At 36.5% G+C, this 22,452-nt stretch overlaps 1 protein-coding gene across 50 annotated transcripts in view; it reads left to right on the top strand.

The window, feature by feature from the left end:
• EPS15 (epidermal growth factor receptor pathway substrate 15) overlaps window positions 1-22,452 on the top strand; it is a 137,748-nt gene extending 115,296 nt beyond the window's left edge. For 20 of the 50 annotated variants that reach the window (XM_081485479.1, XM_081485492.1, XM_081485488.1 and 17 more), the window contains 4 exons: window positions 12,300-12,376; window positions 15,575-15,737; window positions 18,084-18,268; window positions 20,880-22,452. In XM_081485479.1, the coding sequence (XP_081341605.1) occupies window positions 12,300-12,376; window positions 15,575-15,737; window positions 18,084-18,268; window positions 20,880-21,026 (572 nt within the window). In that variant the 3' untranslated portion in view covers window positions 21,027-22,452. Of the gene's footprint in view, window positions 1-12,299; window positions 12,377-15,541; window positions 15,738-18,083; window positions 18,269-20,879 lie in introns of all 50 variants that reach the window. The other 30 variants (XM_081485491.1, XM_081485483.1, XM_081485482.1 and 27 more) reach the window with 3 other exon arrangements.

A 22,452-nucleotide genomic window follows, 5' to 3' on the forward strand; every position in this document is an offset into this window, starting at 1 on the left:
TTTTGGCATCCACAGGAACTTGAATCTTTTTATTCACTGATATCTCCCAAGAACCTTAAACCATACCTGGGGGCATAATATTAATGAATGAGTGGGTGAATCAATTACTGTTCTCACAGAGCATGTAAAAGGAGCCCAGTGGATGAGAATTTTTATTTGGGGAAGGTGGCATATTGTTCATTTTTTTTCTGATAAGTGGGTTTTTTTAACACTGTGGTGAAAAATACATGATATAAAGTTTACCTTTTTAGCCATTTTTAAGTATACAGTTAGTGGTATTAAATACCTTCACATTATTGTGCAACCATCACATCCATCTATCTACAGAATTTTTTTCATCTCCTAAAACTGAAACTATACCAGTTAAACAATCCCCCATTTCCCCTTCTTACCAGGTCCTGGCAAACACCATTTACTTACTGTGTTTATGAATTTGACTACTCTAGGTCCCCAATAAAAGTGGAATCATATTGTATTTCTTTGTGTGTATTGGGCTTATTTCATTTGTCATAATTTCCTCAAGGTTCATCCATGTTGTAGCATGTATCAGCATGTATCCTTCCTTTTTAAGACTGAATGATATTCTGTTTTATGAATATACCACTTTTTGTTTATATATTCCTCCATCAATAGACACTTGGTTTGCATCCACATTTTGACTATTGTGAATGATGCTGCTATTCATATGAGTTTACACATACCTAATCAAGTCCTTGGTTTCAGTTCTTTTAGGTATTTACTAAGAATTGCTCAATCATAGAGTAACTCGGTTTTTAATTTTTTGAGAGGCCATCATACTGTTTTCCATGCCTTACTATTTTACATTCCCATCAGTAGTGCACAAGGATTCCAGTTTCTCTACATCCTTGCCAACACATATTACTTTTTAAAATAATAACCATATTAATGGTGTGAAGTGGCAGCTCATTGATTTGCATTTCTCTAGTGAATAATGATGCATATTGACCATTTGTATATCTTTGTAACATCTATTCAGGTGCTTTGCCCATTTGAAAAAATCAGTTGTTTGCTTTTTTGTTGTTGCAGTGTAGGAGTTCCTTATATTTTGTGGATATTAACCCCTTATGAGATGAACGATTTGCAAATATTTTCTCCCATATCATAGGTTGCCTTTTCATTCTGTTGATACTGTCTCTTGGTGCACAGAACTTTTTAATTTTGATGTTGTCCAGTTTATGTGCTTTTTCTTTTGTTGCCTATGCTTTTAGTGTCCTATCCAAGAAAATATTGCTAAATCCAATGTTGTGAAGTTTTCACTTAACATTTTCTTCTCTGAGTTTTTAGTTATAGGTCTTACATTTAGGTCTTGGATTCATTTTGAGTTAATTTTACTTCATTCTTTTTCATATGGATTCCATTTTCCCAAAACTACTTGTCTTTTCCCATTGAGTGGTTTTAACATCCTTGTAGAAAATCATTTGACTCCATGTGTAAGGGTTTATTTCTGGGCTCTCTATTCTGTTCCATTGATCTAAGTGTCTTAAGACCAGAACTGTTTTGATTACAATAGCTTTGTAATAAGTTTTGAGATCAAGAAGTTTGAGACCTGTAACTGTCATTTTTTCAAGATTGTTTTCGCTATTCAGGGTCCCTTGAGATTCCATATGAATTTTAGGATAAATTTTCTGTTTCTGCAAAACAGTGTCATTGGGATTTTGACAGTGATTACATTGAATCTGTAGAGTGCTTTGGATATTAACATCTTAACAATACCGAGTCTTCCAGTTCATGAATGTTGCCTGTTTTTCTCTTTATCTGTATCTACTTTCTTTCAGAATGTTTTATAGTTGTCAGTATACAAGTCTTCCTTGGCTAAGTTAATCCCTAAGTATTTTATTCTTTTTGATGCTATTGTAAATGTCATTGTTTTCTTAATTTCCTTTGTAGATTGTCCAGATTATCAATATATGGAAATGCTATTGATTTCTGTGCATTGATGTTGTATCCTGCTACTTTGCTGAATTCATTTATTCTGAAGTTTGTTTTTTTTTTAGGGTTTTATGCATGTAAGATTGTGTCATCTGAAAACAGATAATTTTACCTCTTCCTTTTCAGTTTGGATGCCTTTTTAATTCCTCCTTGCCTAATTGCTCTGGCTAGGATTTCTGTGTTGAATAGAAGTGGTGAAGGTGAGCATCCTTGTCTTGTTACAGATTTTTAGAGAAAAAGCTTCAGTCTCTCACCATTGGTATGATGTTCACTGTTGGCTTTTCGTATGTGGTCTTTATTATGTTGAAGTAGTTTCCTTCTTTTCCTAGTTTGTTCAGTGTGTTATCATGAAAGGATTTTGAATTTTGTCAAATGCTCTTTCTCTTATCAATTGAGATGATCATCGGGATTTTTTTTCCTTTATTCTGTTAATGTAGTGTATTACATTAATTGATTTTCCTGTGTTGAACCATCTTTACATATAAAATGAGAGTCTGTATCTTCCTCATCTGCAATCTAGCTGACATGTTGATTTGAATGAGAATCTTAGAATTAAAACTGTTTAGAGTTGAGTGGGCAATATGTTAGTTGTGTGTGGGGCTGAGTTACACAGACTTTCCACAGACTAAGAAATATCAGAGCTCTGAATGTCCTTTTTCTTTTTTCTTTCTTTCCACACCCATATAGGTCATTCAGACTTTGTTTTTGCATTTTTCTCATTTAATCTTTATAACGATTATATGGGAGGTGCTATTCTTTCTTTAATAATGAGGAAAATGAGGCTCAGGCCATACCGTTTGCCCCGGGTCACAGTAGCTGTCTCAGTGCTCAGTTTCTAATCCATGTCCTATTTCAGAGCTTACACTATTAATCATTTTCTTACCATGCCTCTGCCTGATATCTTCTCATCCAGTTCTGACAATACAAAAATTGGAGTAGGGTGATGCCACATATTTATTTTTTCTCTCAAACTTCCATTACTGTTTTTGTTAGAGCTGAGGGAACCATAGACATGCTCTAGACCAGAGTTTTCACATTATTTTTCATGAAACCAGCTTCCAGAGGGGCCTTTAGGGGGTTGGCCAAGTCTAATTTCATTATTTTTTACGTGTCTCTGAATTTTTAAAAACTGCAGTTTAATTAGGTATATGCATTCAGATTTATTACAAACCAGATTTTAACATATTGGAGTGCACTATAATATCAAGGTAAGTGGGTTTTGTGCACACCAATAAATAAACATTTATTTAAACCACTATAGATTGTTCAGAAATGAGCTACTTTCTTGAATGAATAATGTTTTTCAAATAGAGCAAGCAAAGCCAAGTACAGAAATAAGTTTGATCCCTGACTTGAAACATTTGTGTTAGTCAAAGTTGCTTCATTGTTCTCATTGTCATTGTGATAAGTAAATGTTATAAATTTGAACTTCAAAAGAATTTAGAGTTAATTCTTAAAATCCATCTTACTTGTTTCATATATTGGAATTCCATTTAAAATTTGAGAATTATTATCTGGTCTGATTCCTTAATATATGGAAGAGAAGCTGAGCCCCAGGACTACTTACTGGTTTACTTCTGAATCCCTGTCCATTGATCTTTCTGCTGTGTTATCCTGCCTCTTATTTACTAAATAATAAAAATGAAAAAATTAAGATGTCTTTTGAACCCAGAATTTGATGAGACTTCCTGAGAGCAAATGAAAAAATGTAGGTAAAAAAAAAATGAAAGAATATTGTAAGAATCTTATAAAAGGTCCATAAAAAGACTTTTTGGGGTTGAGGGAAAATAATTCAGACTTCACCCATACTGGGCTCTTATTTCAACAATGATAACAAAAACTAATTAGGAAAGAAGTGGGTTATTTGAAGCAAACACAGGCAGTGACTTTAGAGATTATCAAGCTTTTTGGTCTCAGGATCCTTTTTAAAAATGAATGAAGACCCTCAAAGAAGTTTTGTTTTGGGTATCTTATTTATCAGTATTTACTGTTAGAAATTAAAACTGAGAAATTAAAAATTTTAAATTCATTGAAAAACAAAAATAATAAACCCATTAAATATTAACATAAATACCATATTTTTAAACAAAAATAGTAACTCCAAACCAAAAAAATAAAAATATTATGAGAAGAGTAGCATTGTTTATATATTTTTACAAAGCTCTTTAAATGTGTAGCTTTTGCTGGATCTTCATATCTACTTCTGCATTCAGTGTGCTACCACTATGTGTTTCGCTTGAAATGTATGAAATGAAGATCTGCCTCACACAGCTGGAAAAGGGAGGATTATTTTAATAGACGTTTTAGATAATTGTGGATATTTTTCTTAGTTGTTACTTATTGTTCAGTCACTAAGTTGTGTCTGACTCTTTCCAAGCCCATGGACTGCAGCATGCCAGGCTTCCCTGTTCTTCACTATCTCCTGGAGTTTGCTACTATACCAAAAATCAATAAATTTTAGTTTCTTCAGAGTTAGTTACTCACACACACACACAAAGTTAGTTACAATAAGGAATATGAAACTGGATCAATGAACTTTTCATATTCTGTTACATTAAACTCCATTAGTCTTTCTTGCACAATGAATGAACCTTGTGCCCCATATATGGCTTTGTAACATGCATTGATCATTTGGAACATATTGGTTCACTCAGTTATGTGTGTCTTCCAAATGTTAGCACGTTTCATTATAAATAGTTTTTTAAATCACATTTATTGATATCACCATCCATCTCATGCTGCTGCTGCTGCTGCTAAGTAGCTTCAGTCGTGTCCGACTCTTTGCGACCCCATAGACATCAGCCCGCCAGGCTCCCCCGTCCCTGGGATTCTCCAGTCAAGAACACTGGAGTGGGTTGCCATTTCCTTCTCCAGTGCATGAAAGTGAAAAGCGAAAGGGAAGTTGCCCAGTCGTGTCCGACTCTTAGCGACCTCATGGACTGCAGCCTACCAGGCTCCTCCTTCCATGGGATTCTCCAGGCAAGAGTACTGGAGTGGCTTGCCACTGCCTTTTCTGATGCATCTCATGAGAGTCTTTTAATTAAATATTGGTATAATGTTAAGCTTGCGAGGCAGATAAACCTTTCCAAGATTCTAATTTTTACTTGATAGCTTGTAATTTTTATCATCTGCAAAAAATACTTTCAGTTTTCTTTAAAGTGACAGATTCACTTTATTTAGGAAGATACCTGAAATACCTCAAACCAAATAAACATCATTTACTTGTCTCTTCTTTTAAGTAAAAATGGTATTCCAAGAAAAAAGCAGCTAGTTCACCTTGTTTCTCAGACCATCATGTAAGTGCTTTTCCTTCAGATAACCATAATACTTTGGTACTCAGCAGAAATGTTTTGTGTGTATTTTCATTTTGTCTTTCATAATTTTTAGATGTGTACCTGAGGGTCACAACTTATTTAAAATTAATAGTTTTTATTGATTCATCAAAGACAGACATTCATAAGTACACCTGTCCTTTTTCCCTCCATGATTCCCCTCCGTGAGTTTGTGATGGTGAAGAATACAACCAGTACAGTTTGGTACCACTGCCTTGATTCCTACTAAGGCACCCACCACGTTTTTTTTTTTTTTACCCACCACTGGTTTTGCAGCACTGTTGCAATTAACCAACGCAATGAGAAAGATAATATCATCTTCATATTTTAAAGATAGTTTTGACCTTACAGACCTCCCTAAAGGGGTCTTGGACTTGTGGAATGCATGAACCACACTTTGAGAACTGCTGATCTAATATGTTCTAGAAAATTTTTCTGTTGCCCTGTATTGTGCTGGTCTCTGTTCCCTCAGGCCAGTTTGCTCCCAGGAGGTATGTGGGACAGATGTCTTTTATTCAGAACAAGAGCAAGAAAATAATGTCCTGGAGAAAAAGCTGAAGAGTGAGGCTATCTTTCTGTTCTGTATTTAGTCTGGTACTTCTGTTCTTCTCTCAGAACACACGTCCTGTGATGGTATTGTCCAGTTCTGTGTTTTCAGCTACAACCTGTTCCCTGATGACTCCTAGATTTTGTCCTCTATGCCTGATCCCTCTCCTGAGCCTCCAGTACCTTCAAGTTACCTGCTAGATATATCTCCTTAGGTGTCAACTCAACAGTGCTTAGAATTAATTGTCATCTTTTCCAGTTAGTCTCTCCTTTGAAGTATAATACAAGCAATTACAAAGAGTAAAGCTTTACCTCCTTCTACATTCTACTTTTTATACTAGTGACACTATTATTGGTCCTCAGCCAGTCATCCTAGACTTCTCTGTCCTTCCTCATCTCCAATAAATTGCCATGTCTTGTTGTTTTACCCACAATTGGACTCTGTCTATTCCTCCTTATACTCAGCTTTGGTTGGGTCCTCATCATGTTTTACCTGGACTATGATACTAAATTGCCTCCAGTCTCTTTACCTGCTCATCTGTCATCGGCATCACTGCCAGAATTGTCTTTGTTAATATTTGATCTTACTCAATTCAGTTCAGTCGCTCAGTTGTGTCCGACTCTTTTCAACCCCATGGACTGCAGCACACCAGGCCTCCCTGTCCACCAACTGCCGGAGTTTATTCAAACTCATGTCCATTGAGCTGGTGATGCCGTCCAACCATCTTATCCTCTGTTGTCCCCTTCTCTTCCCACCTTCAGTCTTTCCCAGCATCAGGGTCTTTTCAAATGAGTCAGTTCTTCGCATCAAGTGGCCAAAGTATTGGAGTTTCACCTTCAGCATCAGTCCTTCCAGTGAATATTCGGGACTGATTTCCTTTAGGATGGACTGGTTGGATCTCCTTGCAGTCCAAGGGACTCTCAAGAGTCTTCTCCGACACCACAGTTCAAAAGCATCAATTCTTCGGCGCTCAGCTTTCTTTACTAACCACAAATCTAAGTCACTAGCCCTGTGTTCCAAATAAATGTGTATGTGTATATAATAATAGGGCTTCCCTGGTGACTCAGATGGTAAAGAATCTGCCTGCAATGCGAGAGACCCAGGTTTGATCCCTGGGTCTGGAACATCCCTTCGAGAAGGGAATGGCTACCCACTCACAGATACATGTCTGAAAGAAATTGTCCACCCTATGAAATGTAAAGTAGTACTGAACATCTTCTGGATATCTCATCTCAGCTAGTAGCATTACCATCTTACTCAGTGGCCCAAGCACAGATCTGCGAGTCATCTTCTGTTACATCCCTACTCTCCCATCCTAGTGCTTCCGGGACTTAGCAGAATGGAAAAACTGACTACTGAAAAAATGAATAAATTATTTGTCTCAAATCTGCTACATTGTCATAAAATTTTGAATTCAATAGAAACCTAAACAGTCTAGAAAGAGATTGTCATCAATAGGACATAAATGCTTGAGTCCAGTTGCCTGAGCTTAACTCAGAATGTATCTGAGTTCCTTAGGTTTTTCTAATCCTTAGTTTCCTAAACTGTAGAGTGAGATAATAATTACACTCGGGCTTTGTTGGGTAGATTACATGAGATAATGTATGTAAAAGTATTTATTGTTGTTCCTATCATAGTAGATGGTAGTTGTTGTTGTTACAACTGCTGCTACTTTTTAATGGCTTGCAAATACAGACTAATGTTACTTGTAATATATACTCTTGGCTAGTTCCAAGTGAGATCCTGCAGTGAAGAGTGTGTGTGTGTGTATGTTAACTCTTTTCCTGAAAAGGATTCTTTTTTTATGTTTAAGTTGGTAAATCTGTGTTTTCCTCCAACTTACAAATATATGTAGGTTCTTAATATATTTATTTAGTTTACTTGTTCTTAAACTCTTACCATCTAGAAACCACCGAGACTCAGATATGTGGCATTATATAACCAAAGTCACAAACACAAGATATTTACCTTTCTTACTCACCGGGAAATTTAGTGTTTACTCAACAGAAAGATTAATCCCACAGAACAGGAGAATTGTAAGCTTTCAGAATAAATTAAGAACATAGGTAAATTTTTGTTGTTAAAAATTAAATGATAACTCACTCTACTCCGACCTCTAAAATTTAGTAGTTATGGCAGTGATAGAAGGACCTTAAATATTTTTAATATTTTTGTCTCACATTGGGTGGTGGTTGTTTTTTGTTTGTTTTAGCATTTGCTCCTAGTGATAGACACAGTATAGACTAAGAAAGAAAACTAAAGAAAGCAAATTCAGGTTACTCAGTTTCTACATATTTTTTTTTGACTTGTAAACATTCTTTTTACACTTTGTTATAAATGAGATTAGTTCAGGTGCCAGAAAACTTTTTGCATGGAATATTTTACTGACTTCTGAGAAAATGCGTAATCTTTCCAATTCTTAGTTAAAACTTTATAACATTCTGAGGTTATAGAAGAGCACTCATGATGTCCCCACAGCATCTTTGACACCAGCATTAGGAAAATGTCAAGTAGGTCTGTGTTTTTACAGGCAGTGACTCAGACTAAGCATGCACGTGTTCATATGTTTTATAATTCTTAGCCTCTGCTTTCTTTCATGTTTTTTTCTCTAACTTTCTCCATTTCCACAAACCACAGGCCATGAATGTCTCTTCATGGCCACTTAATTTTTTAATGAAAAGATATGTGTGTGTGAGCAGATGTATATTTGTGTGTAGTGAGTGTGTCTCTCTCTTCTCCCACCTCCTTTCTGTCTACAAGTAAAAGAGAGTGAGAGCTTTTTTGTAAAGTCTTTTTTTTCCCTTTCCACATAAATCTAGTTGTTGTTTCTCCTTTGCTCTCTTTGAACTTTAATACTTACTGTGTAGCAGTTGTGTACAAGTGTATCACTCAGTTAAGTCATGAGTTCCTTGAAGATAAATGTGTCTTCTATCCCTCTAAATCCCTGGTACCTAGGCTTGAGCATGATAGATGCTTAGTAAATGTGAGTGGATTACTGGGTGAGTGAGTGAGTGAACTCTTTGGAGACCAGCTTGAGAAAGTAGATCCTTTGCTGATGACTATAATTCACAAGTATCTCTTGAAGGTTTTCTATGAGCTTGAGCTTAATTATCTTATGGTTGTAAGTGGGTCATGGAGGTAAAAAAGGTTTCTACCTCCTCCCAGGATTCTCTGGTTAGACAGCTGTTCTGTGGGGATTATTTGTGAGCCTTAAGGTTTCCCTTATTCCTTGATGGGCAGCTGGTTGTACTGAGAAATATTATGGCATCTGTTTGGAAGATCCTTAGTAATTAGATGGTTTTTTTCTTTCAGTATTTTCAACAAAAATAAGTGTCTCCTCTTTGCCAGACCTTGCTTTAGGCCTTGAGGATACAATAGTGAACAAAACAAAGTTCTTGGCTTTATAGAGCTAATGTGGCAACCCAGTTCAGTATTCTTGCCTGGAGAATTCCGTGGACAGAGGAGGCTGGTGGGCTATAGTCTATGGAGTTGCAAAGAGTTCGACACAACTGAGCGACTAAGCACAGCACAATAAACAAATATATAACATGTTAAGTATGATGAATGCTATGAATTAAATTAGGTTAAAGGGTTAAAAGGGGCTTCCCGGGTAGCTCAGCTGGTAAAGAATCTGCCTGCAATGCAGGAGACCCAGGTTTGATTCCTGGGTTGGGAAGTTCCTCTGGAAAATGGATAGGTTATCCACTCCAGTACTCTTGGACTTCCCTGGTAGCTTAGACGGTAAAGAATCCACCTGCAATGTGGGAGACCTGGGTTCAATCCCTGGGTTGGGATGATCCCCTGGGGGAGGGTGTGGCTTGCCTAGAGAATTCCATGGACAGAGGAGCCTGGTGGGCTACAGTCCATGGGATCGTAAAGAGTTGAACACAACTGAGCTTAGACTAAGCGTAGCACAAAGGGGTTAAAAAGTAATATGCCTAAATGTAGCTTTATTATTTATACCTCAGAAAAAAGCATTCAGCATAGTATGATCTCAAATATATAAGGACAAAATACCAGGAAAAAAAAGCTGTTAAAGAAGTACGCTAAAATATTGGTAAGGATTCTTTCTTTTAAATTATTGTACAACAGACATACATTATGTTAGATCCAGGTGTACAACATAATGATTCAACATTTGTGTGCATTACAAAATGATCATCTCAATAAGTCTATTTACCACCTGTCGCCATACAAAGTTGCAATTTTTTTTTCTAGTGATAACTTTTAAGAGTTACTTTCTTAGCAACTTTCAAATTTACAATACAATGTTACTAACTTTAGTCCCCCATGCTGTACATTACATCCCCAAGACTTATTTGTTTTATGACTGGCAGTTTGTATCTCTTGATCGTCTTCACCCATGCTGCCCATTCCTCAACCCTTCTCCTCAGGATTATTTCTGCTAATGAGACTATAGATGGTTTTTTAAATGATGCTTCTATGTATTTCTCCAAAGTGATCCTTACCTTTATTCTTGGCGTGAAGAGGGCGCTAATTGGATCACATTTGCATTCAAAGCCTGATTCTGCTGATAGTGTCTTTCACAGTGTGCACTTCATAATATTTCAGTCAAACCTGACCTAACTCAGCACTGTTGCCACCTGTATAATGACTGTTTTTAAAAGCTATGGGACAGTGTAGAGCAAAAGCATGAGGCAGATTTTTCAATTCCCTCCACTGAAATGAGCCCAACTCCTTTTCCGTCATTAACCTTCTGCCAGTCAGGAGAGTGTTGCATCCTGCTCAGGCTGTGGCTCAGCTGCCACCACATCAGGATCACAGGAGGAGGAGGAGAAAGAAGGGAAAGCCTGAAACAGCAGCCAGGACCAGGCTGGGCCTCAGGCTGTGGGACTCAGTAGATACATAGTAATACAAAAGCATCTTTTATGACTAAAGCTGTAGGATTTCCTGTAACTCTGGACTTTCAAAATCCTCCTCAGGTTCAGAGTTGTTGGTGCATCCCTAAAAGACTGATTTTCTCTATGCTTCTGCCCACCCCATGACTGTCTTGGTGACAAGACAAAGATAATGTAGATCTTCCTTGCCCCTCTTTTGTTTATGTCCATGGTGTGCTTATTGTTAGAGATAAAGGCACACTTTATACATTTATATGAGTGGGTGAGAGCACTTTTGTCCTAAAACTGATATGATGTAAACATGAAGAATTGAGGAATAGCAGAAGCATTTTTTTCTGTGCCCATTTGCTCTGTCTTGCCCTCTCTTTTGAGATTCTCTTCTCCTTCATTTCTTTTTACTTTCCTGTATCAAGCCACAATTCCTATAAACATTCTTTGACTTTGTTAGTAGCCTTTATGCCTAAATAGGCAAAACCTATCACAAAGTAAGTCAGTTTGTGCCAGCTGAAAATGTTAGTCCATTTGTTAAGTGCACTAGGATGGAACAGATTAACTTCTCATGCCTGTGAAGCAGTGATTAAATATTGCTTTTGCAATTACTGTTCCTTCTGCCCATAATAGGTTTCTCTTCCCCACCTCCATTTATTCAGCAAGCTCCCTCCTTTATTTGAGAGACCTAGCTCAAATGTAATGGCTTCTTCAGTACTTTTCTTGATTCTTCCAGACAGTGGCTTCTACTCCAGGTTTTTCATACCTCTCTACTAGTTCATTTAAGATTATTTTATTATTGTTTGTATGTTTCTTACTATACTGTGAGTTCTTTGGATGTTAGAAACTCTATCTTCTTATTTTCTTAAATTTTTTATGTATGGCTAATGAATGTTTTTTGACCATTCATTCTTCATTGCTACTGCTAAGTCGCTTCAGTCGTGTCTGACTCTGTGCGACCCCATAGACGGCAGCCCACCAGGCTCCGCCGTCCCTGGGATTCTCCAGGCAAGAATACTGGAGTGGGTTGCCATTTCCTTCTCCATCATTCTTCATTAGATAAATGTTATTCCTTGTTTCTAAGGACCTTGCTAATCTAGTAAGAGAGATATATCAATTCCAGATAACCATAATACAAAGTAGAACACAATCAGTGCCACAAAGAAAGAAGAAATCACTTTTGCTGTGCAAACTAGAGACACCTAAGATATTCCAGGCTTTGTGGATATGGTAGCACGTGAAATAGACCTTGAAGGATGTGTGTGAAATGTGAAATTAATGGTGTGTAGTTGTTTTGTTTTTGTTTTTTACTTTTTGATGTCTTTATTAGAAGTAGTTTAAGCATACAGGAGCTGTATTATTTGATGTGTGTTCCAAAGCCTTAAACTCTTTACCCACAGTTCATCTATTTTTGATTTTTAAATTATTCATCAGTTGATTTATACAAAGGAATATCTCTTGTGGGGATATCAATGTGTTCATCTGTCTTTGTGGACTTAAATCATAAATTCAGGGACTCATATTTGGGAGTGGATATTTTCGTATGTCTGAATGTTACCAAAAGAGGACATGAAATTTGATGTTTTTCTGTTTTGTTGCATTGATTTTCTTTATTCATTTTAGCCACAGACCCCTTTGCTTCTGTTTTTGGAAGTGAATCATTTGAAGATGGATTTGCTGACTTCAGCACATTGTCAAAGGTAATTTGCCATAATTAGTGGGAGAGTAAAATATACTGTGTTTCCATCAGAGGAGCAATTTTTCCTTTTGATTTTATAACCTTTCACAAACATTGCAGCTTGATTTCAGTAAGTCACAGCAAATGTGGGTTTCAGACAGAAATGAAATACAAGATGTAATCCAAGTAGACATTTCTGTGCACAAAGACAATGGTGATGGTACAGATAATTTTCTCATGACAGGCTTGCCCAACAACTTTAAGAGCTTTCTGTCTCTTAGATTTATTTATGTTTTATTTTTATTTGAGTATAGCAGCAGCATAGTTGATTTTAGGGCTTCCCTGGTGCTCATTCAGTAAAAAAGCCACCTGCAATGCAGGAGACTGCTTGCAGTGCAGGAGACCCAAGTTTGGTCCCTGGGTTGGGAAGATCTGCTGGAGAAGGAAATGGCAATCCACTCCAGTGTTCTTGCCTAGAAAATTCCATGGACAGTGGAGCCTGGCGGGCTACAGTCCATGGAGTCACAAGAGTCGGACACAGCTTAGTGACTAAACCACCGCCATAGTTGATTTACAATGTTGTGTTAGATTTACAATGTTGTGTTAGTTTCTGCTGTACAGCAAATAAATAAATTATGTATATATACATATATCCACTCTTTTTAAGATTCTTTTCCCATATAGGCCATTGCAGAGTACTGAGTAGAGTTCCCTGTGCTATACAGTAGATCCTTATTATCTATTTTATATATAGTAGTGAGTAAATGTCAATTCCAATCTCCCATTTGTCCCTCCTCTCTCCTTTTCCCCACTGGTAGCCAAAAGTTTGTTTTCTACATCTGTGACTAACAGTCTTCTGTCTTATTAAGCATGTTTCTTCCAGTTAACTACATTTTCCCCCTGTTGACTGTCTGGTTCAATAGCTATAAAATCTTCTCTGCACTGGTTCCTTGACTTTATGTTCTGAGGCTGTTAAGGTTGGTATTAAGTATATGTCCACTACCTATTTTCCAGTGTAACCCTACGATCACTTCAGGCCAAAAAAGTAAAATTAGAGTGTATGTCAAGTTGTCTCCACCATTGATTCTCAACTGGGTGTTATTCCCCACACCCATCCTCCTCCCCCAGGAAACATTTAGCAAGGTATGCTAGGGAAAATTGAAGGCAAAAGGAGAAGGGGGTGGCAGAAAATGTGGTGATTAGATAGCATCACTGACTCAATGGGCATGAATTTAAGCAAATTCCAGGAGATAGTGGAGGACAGAGGAGCTTGGCATGCTACAGTTCAGTGGTGTCACAAGAGTTGGATACGACTTAGCAACTGAACAACGGAGACGTTTTTGGTTGTCACAGCTGAGAAGGAGGATATTCATATCTAGTGGATAAAAGGAGAGATGCTTTTAAACCTGCTGCAACCCACTGTCCAGCCCCTACAACACAGAGTTATGTCCAGCCCAAAATATCAGTAGTGCTACTTTAGAGAAACACTAGCCTAAATTGTAGTACCCCATTCATTATAGAAAAATTAATCTTTTAGGGACTTCCCCAATGGTCCAGTGGTGAAGAATCCGCCTTGCAATGCAAGGGATGCAGGCTCAATCCCTGGTCAGGGAACTAAGATGCCACAGAACAACTAAGCCTGCATGCCACAACTACTGAGCCCATGTACCACAACTAGAGAGTTTGTGCATCACAACAAAAGATCCCACATAATGCAGCAAAGATCCTGCATGCAGCAGCTAAGACCATATAAATAAATAAATGTGTATTTTAAAGTGAATCTTTTGTTACTCCATGTATTAGAAAAGCCAGGTCTTCAGACCCTCAATAAAACTTACCATTCCATGGGATCAGTTTGCTTTAAGTTGACTTTTCATTTTTTAAAGTTGTTGTTTAATGCTTGTCTTTAATGTTTTTAATGACATTATAGTTGTCTTTAATGTTTTTCAGGATGATATTTTCTTTGACATTAGTATTAAACCTTTCCTAGTTTAAGTGCATTGGAAATTGTGGAATCAGTGTTTTTTTTCTTTATCATTTGGATCAGATATTCACTTGGGGAAAGATACATTAGTCCCTTTAAAATGGGCCTCAGCGGTTTTGTATTATTTGAGTCTTGGCAAACCTTTAACCCAGAGTTGGTTTTTTTTGGTATGATCTGTTGTTCTTAATAAGTAGTGGTGGTATAATCACTACTCATATAGAATAATTAAAAATTTTTTTTCCATTTTGATTCTGAATGCAAAGGTTGAAATGTTAGTGCTCTCAGAATTGAAATAAATAAAGCTGCATAAAATAAAAGATCACTCTTCCAAATGCAACATAACCATAAACAGTTTGGTTCAATTCAGTTCAATTGCTCAGTCATGTCTGACTCTTTGCGACCCCATGAATCACAGCACGCCAGGCCTCCCTGTCCATCACCAACTCATGGAGTTTACCCAAACTCATGTCCATTGAGTCGGTGATGCCATCCAGCCATCGCATCCTCTCTCGTCCCCTTCTCCTCCTGCCCCTAATCTTTCCCAGCATCAGGGTCTTTTCCAGTGAGTCAGTTCTTTGCATCAGATGGCCAAAGTATTGGAGTTTCAGCTTCAACATCGGTCCTTCCAATGAACCCCCAGGACTGATCTCCTTTAGGATGGACTGGTTGGATCTCCTTGCAGTCCAAGGGACTCTCAAGAGTCTTCTCCAACACCACAGTTCAAAAGCATCAATTCTTTGGCACTCAGCTTTCTTCACCGTCCAACTCTTATATCCATACATGAATAGTGGAAAAACCATGGCTTTGACTAGACAGACCTTTGTTGGCAAAGTAATGTCTCTGCTTTTTAATATGCTGTCTAGGTTGGTCATAACTTTCCTTCCAAGGAGTAAGCGTCTTTTAATTTCATGGCTGCAATCACCATCAGGAGCGATTTTGGAGCCCAAAAAATAAAGTTTGACACTGTTTCCACTGTTTCCCCATCTATTTGCCATGAAGTGATGGGACCAGATGCCATGATCTTAGTTTTCTGAATGTTGAGCTTTAAAGCCAACTTTTTCACTCTCCTCTCTCACTTTCATCAAGAGGCTTTTTAGTTCCTCTTCACTTTCTACCGAAAGGGTGGTGTCATCTGCATATCTGAGGTTATTGATATTGGTGTAATATATATAACCATGAGTAAATATTTCTTTTCAAACAAAGGTCAACAATGAAGATATTTCTTTCCAAACAAAGGTCAACAATGAAGATCCTTTTAGTTCAGCCACATCAAGCTCCGTCAGCAGTGTGGCCATTACAAAAAATATGCTTGAGGAAACATCTGTCAAAAATGAAGATGTACCCCCAGCACTGCCACCAAAGATCGGAACTCCAACAAGACCCTGCCCACCACCACCTGGTATGAGAGTTAGTACCTTTCCTAAATCAACTACTTTCTTTTTCTTTCTGAGAAGTGTTGTGTGGGCCTTACTTGTATACATTATGTAAAGGGTCTTAAACAGAACAAGTCAGAAAGCATGCCAGAAGCCTGCTGTTATCATCTGTTCTGACCTCAATGCAGAATTACAGACTTGTGCCTAAGAAGCCAACATGTATAACTGTCAGGAACTACCTTTCTGGCAAGAGCTAATTTATTTTTAAATCATTTTAGAGAGGCAGTAAGTGAAATCTCTTACTTTTTGAAAGCTAATGAACTTAGTTTGAGCAGAGTTTACTGCACTGTGGTATTTTAATAAATTTCTGTAAGCGAAGGTTAATATTCCAAAGTCCCTTTCTTTTTCCTGCTAAGTGTGAAGTCTTCCTTAAGTCCTTCAATATGAGAATATATGGCCTTTTTAGTATTCAGAATTCAGCATTTTGGTTTCAGAATTTTGAAAGAAAGTATTTTTCTTGAAGGAAAATATTATTTACCTCACTTAATAAGAGATTCCTTTATTTTAAAAAGGTGGTGTTTTTGGTCAAGAAACAGATTCTTACATTTTTGTTTTTGTTTTGTTTAGTACTGTACCAAAGAAAGGCGTTTTGTATGATTTTAATTAATGAAAATAATAAAGTTTATGAGAAGTGGGAAAAAGACAATTCCCTGAGTAGTTGCAGTGCCGCTAGATTGTTTTGTGAAAAGACACATCTGTTACATTATTGTCTTAACCATATATCCTTCCTTGGTAAATTTTCAGTTGTGGTAGTTCTAGATTTTTTTCTTGCTTTTTTATAATATCCTGCCTGTGGTATTTCTTGGGCAGATTTTATTTTTCTTCTTTGAGTTAAAGAATTGTGAATAAAATTTGTCAATATACAACTACCTATTGAAAAATCAAGTGAACAAGTGATTTCTATCTTTTAGGGAAGAATAGCCTATATCATTTAATTGCTTGAGGGTAAGTTTGTCAGAATATATTAAAAAACAAGTGACAGTTAATTTGCTCATTAAAGTTTTATACCTTTAAGAGGTCAATAGTGAGGTGATTTTTAAAATCCTCAGTAAACTAATAAAGTAGTGCTGTAACTAAATCTAAGCCCTCAGCAAACTGAGTATATGTCACTGTAGAAAAATCAAAGAGAGAAGAATGAGCGCTTCCCTGGGGGTCCAGTGGTTGAGACTTTGCCTTCCAATGCAGCGGGTGCGAATTCAATCCCTGATCGGGAGACCAAGATCCCACATGTCTTGAATCCAAAAAACATAAAATAGAGGCAATATGTAACAAATTCAGTAAAGACTTTATAAAAATGGTCCACATTAAAAAAAATGTTTAGAAAGGGATGGTTTGTTGAACTGAAAGATTAAAGATCTGAGTTCTAATTCTGAATATCCTCTGAGATCTTGAGTGTATAGCTTCCTATGTCTGAGCCCCAGCTCTCTGAGCTGTTAGATGGTGGCATTAGTTCTCCTGCTGCCCACCTTCACAGGAGTTGGAAGGATCCTTTGAGATATGAGATGTGAAAACCTTTTGTAAGCTGTGACAGAAAGACTCTGTTGTTATGATTGCTGTTACCAGATTAACACATCTTTAGGAATGTATATATGTTTGAAGATATTTTAACACTTATTCTTATTATTCTTTCTTCAGCAAGTACCAAGTTTAAGTCTTGAAAACTAGAAAACTTGTTTGAAAATGGTGATGAATTAATGAGCAACAGTAAGCTGTTGTTTGGTCAAAGATTTCACAGAAATTTAGGCCCTGGGCTTCAAAGCATTCTTTTTATCTTTCAGTTTGAAATATTGTAGATGACAAGAAGTAGATGGGCTTTACCAAAGTAGTTTTTAATTTCATGCTCCCAGGTATTACATATAGATCCAGAGAAAAATCAGAAGAATATTAGCATTTTTCAGAGATCATTTGCCCTTACTGCCACTACTGGAGAATTATGTATTAGGCAGAGGTTATCACAGCAGAGGCCATTTTTGTCATTCTTTGTCATTTTCCTCCTGTTTTATCCATTCTTCTCTCTCTTCCTGGGAGCATGCTACTTTGGAGAAGTTAACTTTCTGAGCAGATAAGATTCCTGGCCCGTTGCCTCCCCCCTTGGCTGTTTTCCCATTTAGCCACATAGAACTGGAGTGTACTTAAGAGGTTGTGTGTGAAAATTTTGAGGACAGGCTGTTGGTTGTGGTCATTTAAGACCATAGTAAGAATGTGTTTTAGGTTCCCACCTCCACTTCTTTAATGCTCCCTGTGTTCATGTTGTTACGTGTTTGTGTTTGCCATACTTGCTGGTTGAGTTAATTGTAATGATTTTGATCCAGGGAAAAGACCCATCAACAAAATGGATTCTTCTGATCCCTTTATACTGAATGATCCATTTCAGCCTTTCCCAGGCAATGATAGCCCCAAAGAAAAAGATCCTGATATGTTTTGCGATCCATTCACTTCTTCTACTACCACTACCAATAAAGAGGCTGACCCAAGCAATTTTGCTAACTTCAGTGCTGTAAGTACTGTGAATGGGCTGTTTGGGGGAAAATCGTTCCATTTACAGTTTAAAGAGCTTTCAAAGATTATTTTGGAGTCTGCCAAATTTGCATTATTTCAACTAAATTTACCAACATGTTAAAAATGATCTTTATTCTTCCCCCAACCAAGAAAACCTCTGTTTGACTCTGTTTGCTGGTTCTGAAATTATTGCATTGCTCAAATGATTTTAGTAGTCTTAGTTCTTGGGATATATACCAGTTGCTTTGCAAAACCTTGACAGTTATTATTTTGCAAATTGTTATAGACGATGGGACATTAGAGAGTCATTTGCTCTCTGCCCTCTGGATAAATAATGCCAATAATGAGTTTGTGTTATTTGTAACTGTGTATGTGTGTTTGTGTATAAAACCTTGACAATTTCTGGAGACCAGTCATCAATTACTGTATTATGTAAGAAGATAGGGCCAGGAATTCTTTGAATCGAAAATAAAATTCTGGTTTCATACAAAAATGTTCTTAAAATATAAAAGTCAGTTTATTTATTAAATAAATATGATTGTTAAGAGCTAAAACAATCTTTAATTATTTGGAGGACTCTAATTCACTAGCTTTCCATATCTACTCTGCATTCACCCAAAGCTTCCCTGATAGCTCAGTTGGTAAAGAATCCGCCTGCAATGCAGGAGACCCTGGTTCGATTCCTGGGTCAGGAAGATCTTCTGGAGAAGGAATAGGCTACCCACTCCAGTATTCTTGGGCTTCCCTTGTCGCTCAGCTAGTAAATAATCTGCCTGCAATGGTTGAGACCTGGGTTCAATCCCTGGGTTAGGAAGATCCCCTGGAGAAGGAAAAGGCTACCCACTCCAGTATTGTGGCCTAGAGATTTCCATGGACTGTATAGTCCATGAGGTTGCAAAAGTTATACACGACTGAGTGACTTTGATTCACTCACTCACTCAGTTCACTAGCATTCCATATCTACTCTGCATTCTCCCAGAGCTGACTAAAATAGGCCAATAAAGACAATAGAAGGATGCGGTGGTAAGAGTATAGGCAGGTCCTATAAGATCATAGAAATGGGGCAACCAACTGCAAATGTCACCCTGGTGGGGCATTAAGCAATGACATGTATTTCATCATTATGTAGATAAACATAAGTTTTTGTTTTGTTTTGTTTTTAATTCTTAGAACACTAACAGTGTTTCATTTTCCCAGGTTGTTTTTCTTTTTTTTTTTTTTAAGATAAAAATGACATTCATTATCACTGTCTATTTTATAATAAAGCAGTTTTAAGCCTTTGAGATGATTTTAGAAATAAGAGATCTAGTGGCCAGCTGACTCTGACCACAGTCTGCTTAATGTCTCCCTCAGTGTAGCTTAGGGTCACTCTTCCATTTACTTCATTCCTGCAGCCATTTCTAGTTTGAAAGGAGGTAGGCAGAATTAAACTGGGCTGTTCAGCTTTTGAATCTGTATTCTTAAGTTTCAGTGGCTTCTTCCGAATGTGAAGAAGCAGAACAGGAATCAATATTTTAAATATTGGAAAACAGAGAGTGTCTTTTGTTAGATGGAATTTGTGTGTTTCAAGCAGAGAACCCAGAATTGCTCTTCTTACTATAATGCTCCTAATATAAAATGACTTTCTGGCAGTTTATGGCACTTAATATCTTAAATATGATTTCAGCAAGTCAAAACCTGGTTGGAATGAGTCTTGAACAAAAGCATTTTGCTTTTTTCATATTCCAGAATCTAGTATAGTATAATATTAAGCATCTGATAATAAAAATGTCTTTTTTAAATGAAAGATTTGTTAAATATTAAAAGTTTCAAAGATCTTCTAATTCCCTAGAAAGAAAGCTACCATTTTTAAAAAAGCCTGACAGTTTCTTTCTTTTCATTCTCTTTGTTATGGTATTCATCCTATTATGGTGTTCTTCTATATGATAGGACTTAAGACCAAGTAGAATTTTTTTAGTTAGTATCTGCCACGGTTGCTATTTGGTGTGGATAAATATATTTCTTTGACTTATTAACTACCAGCATTAAGGTCTTATTTGGAATGGGTCAAAAAGTTCTCGATACCTGCTAAAATCATTATAATGCATTAAAAAATCCACATCTTGCTTGGTATATACCCAGTACTCTTGTTTTATATATTACAAAATTTATGTATAGTATATTCTTTGCTTCATAATTTTCCTGTACCTGAAGGGCTAGAATAAGATAGGAAATTGCCAGTGGGATTAAATTAAAAATGATGTATCATGTGAGGATGCTCACTGAAGTTGAAGTAGTAAATGTTTTACATTAGATAAACATGCTAGCTCTCTCCTGTTTTTAAATCTCCTGATCCACCTTAAGAATACTCACTTTTTAAAAATGATATTTTAATGTTCAGTTTTATAGACTTTCTATCTATAGACTGCATTACTTTTTAAGATTAAATCATATTTTGATAACTGATTAAATTTGTTTTTGAAAAAAAAAATTAATAAGACTTTTTCCAGAGCCCTTCAGGTGAAACACATAGTTAAATATCCTTTTGTGAAAGTTGTTTTTCTTTCTTTTCTTTGTACTTGTTCTACTCATGAATTTATTCATTTGTTCATTTGTCTTTTAAATGGCAGTATCCTTCTGAGGAAGATATGATTGAGTGGGCCAAGAGAGAAAGTGAGAGAGAGGAAGAGCAAAGACTTGCCCGACTGAATCAGCAAGAGCAAGAAGACTTAGAACTGGCTATCGCACTCAGCAAATCTGAGATATCAGAAGCATGAAGAAATCTCCTGTTCTTCATCAACCACACAACACTCTCCTTCTTGAATACTGAAGCTATTTACAATGTGTATCAAACCTACCTGTGAGCATGGGAATACAAAAGGTTTGAGATTCCTGTAAATGTGACAAAAGTTTTGGCTTTTTAAACTCCATTTCAGATTTGTCTTTTTTTTTCCCCTGTAAAAGTGGTAACCCAGATGACTTCACCTAGGCTCCTGTTCTGTTGTGCATTTAGTGTGAGCTTTTGCCTGCCTGTGCTACTCTTAATTGTAAAGCTAGAGCACCCAAGTTTCTGCCTTCTGGAATATAGAGAAATAGTTTCACCCCCGTGCTACCCTTATTCTGTAGTTACTCTGATGATAGCCAGTGGGGTTCTTAAAGTTGGCAGTATTCTCCCTTAATTTAAATGGTTGAAAGAGGGGAAGGGAAAGAACATCCTATTTCTTTTATGATAGAGCAAATTGGCCAGTTTAAAGTACATGTTTGTATTTCTTTTTAATCAAAATACTGTTCAATTTGTTTTTTATAGACAAGAAAAAGTATTTTGCATAAATTGACTCCCACTGTTGAAAACGGGATGTTTTAGATGGAACCATTAAAGCTTCAGACTCATCTTTTCCTAAATAAAAACATTAAAGCCTCATGTCTGAAATATATTAAAAAAAATTTTTTCTGGATCTAAAGAATTTTATATAAACAGATACCTCTCCGTGATTTTAAGCACTTAGAGAGTGGAGAAAAATTATCACCTAAAATATACTCATCAATATAAGATAAGCAAAAATCTTAACCTGGCAGCCATTCTGCCATTGCTATGGCACTGTCCTCTTTAGTTCATGGTAGGTTTATTTTTTTACTTTTGCAGAAGAAACTTTAGTAAGCTAGAACTGGAAGGTACTTTAACTTTTTGTATATATATATTTTTGTTTTCTTTAATGAAGGCTCAATTACTTGAAATGTAAAAACATTCTCTGAATACAAATGAAAAAAGTGACATGTATTAAATCATATTATTGCTTTGTGTCCATCTTTGTGGATTAAAATAGTCTATTCTCTTTGTATTTTTCACCTACAAAATTGGCAGGCTAGCAAAAATTTTTTTGTTTTTTTAAATTGGGAGAGAGGAGACCTGCCCAGTTATCAAATCTCTTTATGTGTTAATAGCCTATCTTCTGCAAAACTGACCTAGCAGACAAGCTGAATTTTAAAAGGAACTGTGAAGTAGGCTGTAAATTGTAGAGTAATCTAAATTTTTTTTAACATCAGTCATTGACTTAAATAATGTGTTGAAAACCAAGATAAAGAAAAATGCACCTAAAAACTAATTAAATGTGTCTGTGGTCACCAAGTCAAGGTGGTATTGATCTGTGTTAATCAGAGTAACTTATTGCCTAGCTTACAAATAAATTCGAAAATATCTAATTA

This window comes from Giraffa tippelskirchi, chromosome 5 (assembly GCF_054371585.1).
Source record: "Giraffa tippelskirchi isolate mGirTip1 chromosome 5, T2T-mGirTip1v1.2.pri, whole genome shotgun sequence".
Classification (NCBI taxonomy): Eukaryota; Metazoa; Chordata; class Mammalia; order Artiodactyla; family Giraffidae; genus Giraffa; species Giraffa tippelskirchi.